This window comes from Pezoporus occidentalis, unplaced genomic scaffold (assembly GCF_034315485.1).
Source record: "Pezoporus occidentalis ecotype Australia unplaced genomic scaffold, CSIRO_AGI_Poc_V1 ctg45, whole genome shotgun sequence".
NCBI classification, from domain to species: Eukaryota; Metazoa; Chordata; class Aves; order Psittaciformes; family Psittacidae; genus Pezoporus; species Pezoporus occidentalis.
This window is the reverse complement of record NW_026915780.1, coordinates 6,343,920-6,357,618: the sequence shown is the minus strand read 5'-3', so window position 1 is coordinate 6,357,618 and position 13,699 is coordinate 6,343,920. Positions and strand designations below refer to the sequence as shown.

The following is a 13,699-nucleotide window of genomic DNA, read 5'->3' as shown; positions in this document are numbered from 1 at the left end:
ACAGCGAGTTAACTGTGCCTCAGTTTTCCTCTCCCTCATGCAACAGGATGTGGTTCTTGATTATCACTTGCAAATTTATTTTAGGAACCTGAGCCTGGGCATCTAATCTCCATAAAACCTGTGAGATTTCAGTGGGAACAGCCAAGTACACTGGAACAGAACACAGTTACCTCTGAGGAGCTTCAATCTCTTGTTATGATCATTCACCTGCAAGCAGAATAGCAGCTCTGTATGTAGAGCTGCTCATGGCCTGAAGAACCAGGCCATTCCCCTATTTAATACAGGATTTAGATACGATATGGGAGATTTTGTTTCTCGTGTTTCTTTTCCAGCCAAACTTGACATGGACATTAATGATTACTCTGAAAAAGCATGTGTTTCAATGAGCCAATGCAATACAGGGCAGACCCAGAGCTAGTGCAGCACAGCTCTTGTCCTGAGCAGTCCCCAAAGAGCCTGCTGGGGACATCACCTGTCTGGTACCACCATGGACCAGAGCCATGCCAAGGATATGCCAACAGGATGGTTCAGGTCTGTGTGCTGAGCATGGCCTGCCAGGCCAAGTACCGTTAATCCCCATGCTCATTGTTCCTTTGCAACCTCCATAAAACTTCAGCACACATGTAAATAGGCTGCACATGACACATGACAGTAGGAAACACCCTGAAACTTTATGAGGATATTAAAACTGCTGCATATTTTTATTACAACCCATTAAATATGCCATCAGAGAAAAATATTCTGATACAAAAGTGGCCCCCAATTAGGAGCATAACTTCCCACTCCACATGCTGGAATCATTTAGCAGATCTGAAGTGTGATTTCTATTTTAAGAGCTCAGAAGATAGGGAGGAGGTTTTCCCCATACATGATTCCAGAACCAACTCCCAAACGCAGATCCTATAACACGGTACTAAAGTACCTTAAAAATGATACTTCCACTGAGGCAGAATTTAATGAAAGTCTGAAACAATTTATTTTCAAAGGCAATGCTGCAGTAAATGTAATTACATGAACGACCCTCCTGAAAGCTATTTATCTCTGTGTGCTATTTATAAAGGTAACTTCCTCCTGTTAAAATCATCTAGTGACAGTTACTTAATACATGCAATACTGATGTTTAATAACCCAAATGCGCACATTAGTATGATTATTTAAATGAGGAAGGCAGCATGTGCTGATATGGAAAAATGGGAGATCATTTTGAGCATCAAAAAAGGGAATTACAAAATAGCAGATCTCCCACCAATATTTCTGTAAGAGTAACACATAGACTGTACAACAGATGATGAATATGGTAACTACACTTCCTGCAGTCTTTTATACAGGTTAGAAACCAAGGGGCAGGGAAAGACAACAAAGCAAGCACCATGCAGCACGAGAGCGTGGCTGCAAAGCCTCTGCTTGAAGCAAACTTCACACTGAGTGTATGAGTGCAATGCAGCTCTTACATGATGTGTGGTGGCCAGATGCTTCTACATGCACAGTAAATGATTAAGTCCTTACATTAGCAGCACTGTTACTTTAGAGGAGAAGCCTACATTAAGACAACAAGTAGGTAGTTGCATTAGCTGGAGCATACAGAAGAATCATATAGAAGCTGCCTTCTCCCATCACACAACAGTTCTGCATCAGACTGCAGATGAAGGCTCTTTTCAAGCAATAGACCATAGAATTAACTCAGTTGGAAAAGAGCTTTAAGATCATCAAGTCCAACCATTCCCCAGCACTGCCAAGGCCACCACTAACCCATGCCACTGAGGACCTCATCTACATGGTGTGTAAACACTTCCAGGGGCAGTGACTCCACCACTGCCCTGGGCAGCCTGTACCTAAGCCTGACTACTCTTTGGGGAAGGCATTGTTTCTGATATCCAGTCTAAACCTACCCTGGTGCAGCTTGAGGCCATTTCCTCTTCTCCCATTGCCTGTTATCTGGGAGCAGAGACCGACCCCCACCTCTCTCCATCCTCCTGTCAGGCAGTTGCAGAGAGTGCTAAGGTCCCCCTGAGCCTTCTCTTCTCCAGACTGAACCCCCCAGGTCCCTCAGCCGTTCCCCATCACACTTGTGCTCCAGGCCCTGCACCAGCTCCGTTGCCCTTCTCTGGCCCCGCTCCAGCACCTCAATGTCTCTCTTGTAATGAGGGGCCCAGAACTGAACACAGGATTTGGGGTGAAGCCTCACCAGTGCCAATGTGACTGTAAGTGCAGCACTAATAACACCGTAATTATCAGCTGAAGTCTGGTGTCAAAAATGACAAACACTTGCATTCTCTACGCAGGAACTTGGACTGAAACCACAGAAAACATCAACACCAAAACACACAACTTTGGAGGTCAAACCTCACTTCTGGCTCTTGCTTTCAACAAGTACAAAAATGTGGAAACCCATCAGACATTCAGAGATTAAGGCACAGCTAATTGAGTTCCACATGCTGACTGTCTGCCTTCCAGAGGGACTACACACTACAACAGCTTCCCAAGCTGCTGCCATTCCCAAACTGCTGATAGATCAGGCTGTGTGGCTCCATATCACACAGCACAGACTCACACCCTTCAACACAGTGCATCCCTCACCTCGATGCCTCTGCTACCTGCACATGCACTTTCCCTATGAGCTCCTTAACTAAAGACAACCAGCACACAAACAGCAGAAATGACAAAAGCACCATGTAATGAGTGTACTCCTTATTCTATATTTAAGCATTAATATATGATGTTAAACAAAGCCTTCTCAATTTCTTCCTGAAGAACTGATCACACCGCCTGCATTTCCCCCTTTGTCACCTGTGAGCCACAAACCTTTCTTATTACCTTAGAAGTACTCTGAATACCTTGTTTTCCCTAGAAACCACCGCAATGCCCATCCAGCAACAATCACCAGTCTGGAATTAATAAACCCAGGTTATGAAACAGTGGGAAGCTTCATCAGTAAGCAGCTGAAAAGGGAAAATTCCCTTACTTTCCATGTATCCAAACGCCACTGGATGAGTCCTCACACACCAATTCTTTCCTAGGAGCAGCTGAGTTTCAGCCCTATACATGGGCTGCCCAAAGCACGAGCCTCAACATCCTCTTCTGCCTGTCTCCGACAACAGATGGGCGCTGGATTCCACTTTTAACTATGGGGAAGGAAACCGAAGGGACGTTCCGCTTTTGTAGCATCTCTGGAAGCGTTCACCAGACATCACCCCCCAAAATCAAACCCAACTCCAGACACACACACTTGGCTCTTCTTAGGAAGACTGTAACTTCTGATCGTGCTTTATAAAATGTCTTATTTACTGGGATTCCGAGTTTGTGACTTCTACCTCGGTTAGTGATAAAACAATAACCGTTTTGAATAGACACCGCACCAGAGGTGCCCTGTAACAGCACGAACGCGTTAGAACGCCTGTCAGCAGCGGGAACCGTGCAGCCCCGCGTTTATCGCTCCTCAGTAACTCCCACTCCAGCTGAAGACGCTCCCTCCAAAGGCAAACTCTCCCAACGTCAATCCAGAGCTCCAACAACCACGCTCTGATGTTGCCTCGCCAACACGAGCAGCGGCAGGCAGCAGCTCGCAATTAAACCGCGGCTGATGAGGCATAATGAGCCCGAGCAGGCTCCAGTTCCCTCTTCCGCGCAGCGGCCGGGGCGGGAAGAGCCGCGCTTCCTTCCCCGGCGTGGCCGGTCCCCCTCACACCGTGACCCCCGGCACCGCAAGAAGCGAGGGGACCCATGAGGGGACCCTCTCCGCAGGCTGGGTCCCAGCCCCGCCGCCCGCGGGTACCTCAGAGCCGGAGCGGCCCCAGCAGAGGAGCGGCCCCCGCCGCGCTGAGGGGCTGGGCTCGCCCGGCTCCCCTCAGTGAGAAAGGGCGGGAGACCCGCGGCGGGACCGGGCTCGCCCGCGCTTTCCCAGCCCTCACCGCTGCCCCGGCGGCCCCAACCCCGTTACCTGAGGGCGGCCGCTTCCTGCTGAGCCGGCTCACGGCCCTGTTGAACATCTCGGGGCGGCCGCGCGGCCCCTCGCTGCCCGGAGCCGGAGGGGGGGGGCGGCCGCGCCTTCCCCGCTCCCCGCCGGGCGGGTCCCGCACCGCCCCGTCCCGCCCCGGGCCCCGCCGCCGTGAGGGGGAGCAGCTCCGGGGGCTGGTGGGAAGGCAGCGGCCGGGCTTGGAGATGGGGCTCGGCTCCTCCGCGCCGCGCCCCGGGCTGAGCGGGGCAGCGCCGTTTACACGGTAGCGGGAGGCACCCGGAGCGCCAGCGAGACGTGGCAGCGGTGGGGTCTCGCTGTCTGCAGTGCCTGTGGGGAGCGGCACCGCTGCCAGCCTTCCCCACGGATCCCCTGTCCCTGCGCTTGAACAGCAGCGTTATCTCGGTTCACCCATGTCCGCCTCTGCTCTGGAGCCAGGCTGAGAGAGCTGGGCTGGGGCAGCCTGGAGAAGAGAAGGCTCCTGAAGGGGAGACCTGAGAGCAGCTCCAGTGCCTGAAGGGGCTGCAGGAAAGCTGGAGAGGGGCTTGGGACAAGGGCCTGTAGGGACAGGCCAAGGGGAATGGCTTTAACCTGCCAGAGGGGAGACTGAGATGAGCTCTTAGGCAGAAGCTCTTCCCTGTGAGGGTGCTGAGGCGCTGGCACAGGGTGCCCAGAGAAGCTGTGGCTGCCCCATCCCTGGCAGTGTTCAAGGCCAGGTTGGACACAGGGGCTCGGAGCAAGCTGCTCTAGTGCAAGGTGTCCCTGCCTGTGGCAGGGGCTTGGAATTGGATGAGCTTTAAGGTCCCTTCCAACCCAAACCAGCCTGGGATCTCTCCCTCCTCCTCCCTGTCCCCAGGCTCAAGCCTCCTGCTCCCCCATCTGCTCCTTTCGTCGCGCTACTGTTCATCAGGCAGCTTCCTCCATGAGCATTCAGACACCATAAAGTGTTTGCTGAGCAGGTGCAAGAAACAAACCCACTTCCTGAGACAGCCTTGATGACTGTGTGCACTTTCTAACCAAAACAGATGCACCAACCTTCTTGTGCTGGGGGGACTCTGTGCTCTTCAAAGACGTGGAAGAACAATTGTTTCTCAATAGGAAATAACAGGAAAAGCACAATTACCATCTCACAAAGGTGTTTTCACCTTCAGAAACAACTTTTTTTACCGAAATATTTCATAAGAAATAGCCAGCATGTAGCCAGAGTGAGAAATTTGTGTAATTCCGACACAACTGTAAGCCACTGACAGACAATTATCTCAGGAACAGTGGTGGGAGGCAATGGGAGTGCTTAAATCCCCCTGGAAATGGCACTGATTCCTAAAAAGTGCAGCAATCACTGCTAGCAGACAAGCCAATGCTTATTTCCACCTAAAGCCAAATCCCACCCGAAACACGGGGTAACACATTTATTGATGCTCTGTTCACAGAGCGAACTTGGACGGGCTCCCTGCCTCACTGACACGTAGGGGTATTTTCCACTTACATGCACAAGGCCAAGACTTCATTCCTGGGAACCGGTGACACCGGAACGATGAACACAAACTGCATCTGTGCTTCCAAACTAAACAACAGCACAATGCCTTCCAGCTGAAGAGCACTGGCCTGCTCACCGCTGGACTCCTGCCTCCGGTACCAAGGCCAAAAGCTGTGTGAGCTGGTGCAGGTTTCTTGGCTCTTGGTGGGGGTTTATAAAGAAGCTTGCTATGCTGCTGAGGGAACCGCTCAACAGCTGCATGTGGAACGTCGGAGCTGATGTGTGGGACAGGCACAGATGTGGACCACAAGTGGCGTTACTTTGCACACAGAAGAGACGGAGGTAAAACCATGGGAGAGGTAAGGGACACAGTTTGGGGAGGAGACAGCTTGGACATGAGCTCCAAAAGGTGGTCTCGGCTATATCCACTCCGGTCAGGTGTTTCAGGGCAGTACATTTACACTGAAGCAGTACAGGTAGCACCAGGTTTTATTGTTCTTTAAGAATCAGGTCACAAAGCCCAAAGCTTTTAATTTAAAACGCTAAGAACCAGTACTCCCTAGACCAGCTACATCATCTTACAGCTAATGTACCGACACAACAGGTTACTGGGGTGGTTTTAAAGCTTAACTTCATGGAGATGGAAGTACATAAGAAAGTTGAAGATCTTTGCAGACTGGGCTCTGCCCATGGTGTGTGCTCTGCTGCTGATGTCTCCAAGAAGCGCCATGGAACCCAGCTGCCCACTTGTGCTCCATTCACACACTGCTAAGCCTGACCTTCAGCTCCAGCATGGATTGACCTGTAGAAGCCAGGACATGAGGGAATTTTCCTTCCAGGTGAATTTCGTGGAGATATTCAGGCGTGGTTCATCTGTATAATTGTCTCTTTCCACAGATAAGCCACAATACCTGTATACAGCCATATGCAACTTCAGTCTGTGCCACTGTCCACATGCCAAATCTACATGCTTACATTGATTTTTAGACCTTGCATCACAACCTTTTTTACCAGCTTTTCCTTAATTCCACAGGGTAAAGCTTCCCTTAAAAATTACTAAGCTAACAAAACCACAGGTTTGTTTGATAATCTTTGGCTGTCAAACACTAGTTTGTTGGCACACTGTGCCAGGTAACACACAGCAGAAGATACACTCCATGTACTTACCAAGCCATTGCACTTCCATCTCAAGAATTGTATACCATTAAAACTGAAAGAGAGAGAGAGTCAATGAAATCATACCACCTATTTTACATTCAGCTTTTATTTCTTCTTTCAGCACTACTCAATGATGTTCCAGTAGAAAAGCTCACTTAAAACTGAACATAAAGGCTTTTGAGAGCCTCACATCTGCTCCGTTCTGTACACACACGGCTTGTTAGCATGTTGTGTGGCAGCAAAACTTTGACTGCTTATTATCCTAAATGAGGGTAGGTTTAACAATTTGGATAAAGTTCAGCAAGTTTCCCATTGACAATGGTAGGAACAAGTAAGGGGGAATGAGAATGTGCAAGACACCCAAAAATGCAAAGCATACTTGCTAAATCTGTGACTGCAGGCAAAGATACTAAAGATGCTATTTAAAACATTTACTTGCATCCTGAAGAGTAACTGGTTGACTTAAATAGCAGGTTTTGAAAAGAAAGGGTAGCAGTCGTGCTTAGCTGCTGCCAGTGCAAGTCTATTCTGGAACACACTGAACGATGAAAAACATCACAGAAAAATCTCTAAATGTGTGGCTCGTTTCAGTGCCAAATTGCAGTCTGAAGACTCAAAACTAATCAACAAACTATGAGAAACCTCACTTAGGACTGAAGGCCCTGATTTCACTTACACCAACATGACACAACTGATTTCAGTAGAGTACTTCTTATTTACATACAAACTTCAAATCTGAGATGCTAACAATGAGGAGAGAGCTTTAAAATAGGAAACTCCCATCTGCTACACAGAAACACCTTTAAAATCTGAATTTAGACTTGCAAAGTTTATTTTCCAGTTACCCTGCATGTTTCCAAAGTACTCCAAAACCAAGGCATTGCATAGGAATTACTATATACACTGAAGGGAGATTCACATACCTTGGTTTATATTATGCTGTATCCACTGTTCTGGAGGTGGCATTCACACCAGTAAATGGTATTTCTGCCACCAAGTTTCCCTCAGTCAGTCCCCCAAGACCAGCTCCACCTCCTACCAGAGCTGCAGCAGTCAGAGGTACCGATTCAATGTGTTCTGCAGCCACCCTGTCACTCCTGTCCCAACTGGACATGTCCCCTGGCTCCTTCAACTCAGTACCAGACTTGCAGCACTGCTGTCCCCAGCACCTTTCTTTGCCGGGGCATGTGGTAGGAGATGCTAGGAAGACACAAAGCTCCCACGAGAAGCTTGAAGAGACCAATGGGATATAAAAGCCCATGCACTGGGATTTCTACTGCTTGTTCTACCAAAACCTGAGCACCCTTGTGAGAAATCCCTTATTCATTTTTTCCTTCTAACAATCTTGGCTCATAGCTGGCAGTGAGGTTTTACAAGCTGAAAAGACAGAACAAGATGTTTCAGTCTCCTCAAAAAATCTCCAAAGTAAATGAGCATGCTTTTGGCTGGACTGATTTCTAGGAAGATTAGTTTTCACTTACACCCAAGGACTAACCACTTCATCCTCGCTTCTGTCAGATTCAGAAAGCAATGCCAAACATTACTATGATTTTACAGCTTCCAAAGGACTTTTTGAGTATGAGCGATGGTTCAGCATTTTGCCCAAATACATTTTTATATGAATCTAAGCAGCAAGTGATCTGTTAATACACACACCGCAACTGGGCAAAACTAGCCTCATCTGATGTGACATTATAAGTAACAGCAGAAAATACAACTAGATGCTACACTGCAAAGTGAATTCTAGCCAGAATACATTTAAAGCTGTAAGAATATGTGCACAATAATCATCAACTGTTCAGAGCATCACAGGTTCAGTAAGTAAAACCAGGTTTCAAACTTCATGAACATTCATTTCAGTGTTCATGATGGATTGGCAAACATGCCTTTAAAGCTTTTCCTTCCACATCAGCCAGTACTCTAGGCTCTAGTATCATGAACCTAGAGAGACACAGATATTTATATTTAAATCTAAATATTTTAGCTTCTATGTTTTCACAGTTTAAACACAAAGAAATCAGTGACAGGCTTGCTGCTAGAATATACTTCAGTGTGGTTAAGCCTACTCCTTTTGGAGAGAACAACATGATTTGATGCTGTTAAGATCTGGTTGTTTGGGTTTTTCCAGTTCAAAGCCATTTTTAGCTTCAAATCCAGTTTGGCAAGTCTTAGCTAAACGCATTTACTAGCTGAAGATTCACAAACACCAGAGCACAAGAGCAGATAAAAAACCATGGGTTTAATCTTCTAATAACACAGAGAGAAAACATAAACATAATGCTCCCCCTGAGGTACACAGTGTAAAACAGCTTTGAAGAGAACTGATAGAAAACTATATGCTATTTCAGGCTTGCTTAAATAAATCAGGGGAGTTTGTCCAGCACCATTCACTTTGAACTCCAAGGCGGCTCTGACTCACTCTTCTGTAATACTTTCTAGTATGAAGAGGTTCACAGGGTCAACTTTTATCCCTAATCTTGTGGAACATTCTTCAATACCTCCAATTCCAGCAGATTTATGCTTGCCAAAACACAGGCCGCAAAACTCCGGCAGTGACATTTGAACATGTAGAAACTGAGTTTCAGGCCAAGTAATTACAATAGCAATCCTACCTTCTGCTAGTTACACCCAGATCTCTTCATAAATGGCACTGAGCAAAACTTATGTGTTTCAACGCTTCAATTTAAGTGGGTTTCTTTAGAACAAAGTTTTATGTTCTCCTTTATGTATGTGAAGAAGTAAAAATGTTTCATTAGGTTAGTATTAAATGCATATTTAAGTTGGATAGAAACCTTATTGCTAAAGCAATCTTGCTTAAGCTTCTTCAACTTTGTTAAGGCAAGAAAAAGGCAAATGTTTCCTTTTTTACCCACCAGGATACCTGTAGCTTTCAGGATATAAAGTAACACCATGAACTAAAACTTGACATGAAGAAACATGGTTTTCAGTAACTAATTTCACATCAGTAAAAAAAACTTCACTTGCTAGAACAATATTCATGTATTCAAATAGATATGAATTGAGAAATCATAATCAAAACCTTGAAAGCATCCTAAGCCCCTCTGGACCACATACAGTTAGGACTGACTGGAGAATGCAGTAAAGAAATCTCAGGTGTGGGGAACTATGTCCAGGCTGGCATGAACCTGAAGATAAAAAACAAAAAAGGTACTTAACAAATGCTTTCAACATGCAAGTATTAAAACATGCTTAGAGTACAGAAATCAAAAGGGCTTTTTTCAATAGAGATATTAAAAATGATACCTGAGGTCAGTGGGGAACCAGATGCAAACACTTCTTGTGTATGAAAAGTAAGCACAACTCTGTTGACTAGAAACACATAATTGAAGTGAGAAACACAGCAAAACAGGGTACAGAGATGTACAGCCTTGTCAATAACTGAACCGCAACACAATATATGTATATTGCAACCCCCATATGCATTTTCTACAGTGAAAATAGATATGAGGCAATGCTTGTTTCTACAGCCTTGGTAAACCAAGATTTGGCCACACTAAGACACTTCTACCAAGCTTGCATCTTGCTTTCTTCCATTTAGAAGTGGCACAGACAGAAGACTCTGGCAATACCTTCCAGCATTTTAATATAGAAGCATTTCAGTGGGACATCAGTTTTCTAACCTATGGAGCTTGTCAAGACACTTGTTGAGGGATGCTGTGACCTTTTAAAATGTATTTAAAGCATCATATCACACACCTGTCCAACTTCCCAGGTATACATCTTGAAGGACAGCTTCTACAGTGTGTCTTAGAAGGCCATAAAGCAAAAGGATGCTGGAAAAAAATGCCCTTGGAAATCAATGAGAACACCCTGTATACTGGCCTTAAATCTACAAAATGCAACATACATTCAGCAATATATGTTGGTTCTCTGACCTCAGGCATTGCCCATTTCAAAACCCATCAGCAACACATATGATCAGCTGTCATACTTCTAGAACAAGGTCCTCTTACATGGATACTGCATGTTTGTAGTCATTTGCTCACTTCTGAAAATGTTCAAGTGATTTGAGAGATGTTTCATGGACTTTTATATCCTTATTCCATGGAATACATAAACCTAGTAGGAGGCAAGATTCATTTAAAAATAGTATTCTAGAAATACTCATTTTATTTTTCTTAGTCTGTCTGAAATTAGCCACAAACATAAGAGAAACTTCTCCTACACACACACAGCATATCCCTGTAACTGAAAAAAGCCCTAATTCATAATAAGATATCAAGAGTTCAGAAAATACTGTTAGACCTCAGCCCTCTCTATCTGCTACCACACAGATTTATCCTCTACAGAACACAAAGCAAGCAGCAAGGCATAAATGTCTCCAGCTTGTGACTGTACAACAGGGATCCAATGCAGAGCTGCAGAACATCAACAGCAGCTTCAAGCTTCCATCCTTTCGGTCCAAGGTGTATTCATGTTGCCTCCTTGTGCTTTCAGGTCCAAGTAAACCTCGAGGAGAAATGGCTTTAAAGGTATACTGAAAAATTAAATGGCCCTTTTAATACCCAAGAGGGTTATTTTCCCTGCAGTCAGTATCAGAGTTGAAGATGTGAACTAAGCAATACTTACACTTGGTCTTTCCCATCACACTTGATAACCCAACATTTAAGGAAACCATTTGTGGAATAAAATGATCCCCTTCATTGGAAGGGCCAAAGAAACTACAGTGTCCTTCATGTAGCACCAAGCCAGTAGTAATTCTCCATTTATTAAGGTCAAAGAATGAGCTACTCAAATGGAGGAGAGCAGCTTTTCATCATCACTTGTGGTATTTAAACTTCTACAGAGCTGGCTCCAGTAAGTCAATTCCCATCTAGGAAATGCGTTACTCACTGTTTCATGTGGCAGGCTTGTGATTCTTATTTAATTCCTACCCACCCCTGCTCCAGAAATTATACATTTAAAGACTGGGACAACATTCAACAAGCAGCTGTGCATACCTCAAACTACTTCATCTACACAAACAAAAGGGTCAATACAGGCAAATAACAGAATGACATGCTAAGAGGTCTGAATCAAACAGAGGTCTACAAATTCAGATGATTAATTCAATTTGCTTAAGTTTTCTTTACTTGTTCAGTAAATTTCAGTATCACAACCTGGCCCTTTAACATGTATTATCCTCTCAGAAACCAAAAAGCAAATGGCCAGAGATTGTGTTTTCTGTCATTTGACAGCAACATTATTTTAAGTGAGGAGCTAAAGCAAGCTTGTGTCTGTGCAGTCACAATCCTCAATACTGCTGAGGTACCTGCACAAGCCTGTTGCTATTTTCACGTTTGACAATACAACTTGGCACCGATACTGCTGGTGCATGTGTACTACCTACCCTTCCGTTTTCCCCTTTCCTCTTTTTCCCTTCCCTGCAAGCAGCTGAGAAATACAGCTCCTGAGTACCTGGGATTAGTGAAAACCTGGGCTCACACAAAGAACAGCAACTGATCCCTTGTTGAGTATTTTCCAAGGGAAATACTCAAGTGCTATCCCCATCTCTACAGCACAGTCAGTTTACACTGGAGTTCCCAACACAACTTCATGAAGTGTTTTTCTTCTAAACAAAACAAACCCTCTTACTGACAGCTTGAAGAACTACAATACAAGGTAAAGCAATGTTTCTTCCCACAACACAGCAGCGATACTTTAACCAGTAAGACTCAGATCAGCTTTGATCAAAGAACGAGTGGCAGTGTATTTAAGCAAAAATAACTTGTATTCAAATAATCATTAGATGTCAAATTAACTTTTGAGTCATTGCCCTTTACATGTCAGTGTAAAGATGTCAAAGATGACAATCAGTGTTCTCTCCTCAACATAATGTCCTGTTTCTTTTTAAAGTAAAATATTCAATAAACACTTCACCATTTTCCTTGAAGTGCAGGTAAAGGGGGAAGGAGGGATTTTATCCATGTGATACTGAAAAAGACCCACAAATATCTTTTAATTCTTTTTTAAGTCAACTGGGTTCACAAAAGTTGGTTGAAATGAAACACAACAAAGACCTTCTCAGCAGCTATTGCCTTGCAGTTGCCTTTTTATCAACAGGAACATTATTACACAATGAAACCCTTCAATCTACCAGCGTTGAACAGAACATATGATCAGAACAAACCAATTCTAGTTTCAAAAGCACAACTTCCTTTTGCTATTACAGCAACAATCCAGATCCCAAACCACATCTATATATGAAGATTCCAGCTGGAACAAGACAGTTCTTCACAAACCCCATCCCTTTTTTTGCAGTATACTGAATAAAAGATTGCCTATATCTTGCAATGTAAGAACAGTGCAACAGAATCTTTTATTGCTGACTAGGAAACAAATTCCACATGATTCAAAACAAAGACTTGTGCCCTTGTTCAAAAACAGTCAGGTAAGTAAGTAGTATCAGACACTAATCATGTCCATACAGTTCAAGTCTGCTTCCTTGTGTACAAACACAAGAAAAACAAAGCACTAGTTTTCTGCAAAACTAAGCCTTACTCACTGTGAGCCTCTTTAGGCAAGTGAAATGTAGGCAATGGTTGTGCTACGGTGAATAGCTATGTCATGAAGTTAGCTCAGTAAGGAAGGTTCTGCAGGAAGAGTCTATCTGAAAACTGCTAACAAATATACACAAGGAGGCAGGACTTATGAAAAGCTACATGTACCCTTCGATTTATAACCTTACTACTGCAACTCTGAAACATACAAACTGATTTTGTATGAAAAGCCTTAAATCAAACATCTTTTACATGAGCGCAAGTGCATAGTTTACAAGTTCATCCTTTGTCTGCCTGTTGTCAGGTTTACAGCCAGGAGGGACAGTGCTTTTTGACAGATGACAATACAGGATAAGCCCTTTATCATGTTTCACTTTTATTGAACATTTCCTGCAAATGCAGATTCCAACCTTGCTTCAGGTTGTACGCATCAACTTAAGCCATGAGAAACCAATGCGTTTGGAAATCCAAAGCCTTGTAGTGGTTGATTTCTGTAGTTAGAGAAATGACAGTGGTGTAACAGTCACTCGTAAAAGCAGTGTGGCGCAAGAGGCTCTTTGGTGCCAAAAACACTGTCAGGGATGCATTTCTGAACGCTACTGAGTACACAGC

General features: G+C 44.6%; 1 protein-coding gene across 3 annotated transcripts in view; it reads right to left on the bottom strand.

The window, feature by feature from the left end:
- The window catches only part of RGS10 (regulator of G protein signaling 10), a 65,622-nt gene that overhangs the window by 17,172 nt on the left and 34,751 nt on the right, over nt 1-13,699 (bottom strand). Inside the window, exon 2 of one of the 3 annotated variants that reach the window (XM_062635325.1) lies at nt 3,938-4,032. In XM_062635325.1, coding sequence (XP_062491309.1) covers nt 3,938-3,986 — 49 coding nt within the window. In that variant the 5' untranslated portion in view covers nt 3,987-4,032. Of the gene's footprint in view, nt 1-2,962; nt 3,175-3,937; nt 4,097-13,699 lie in introns of those variants that run through there. The other 2 variants (XM_062635324.1, XM_062635323.1) reach the window with 2 other exon arrangements.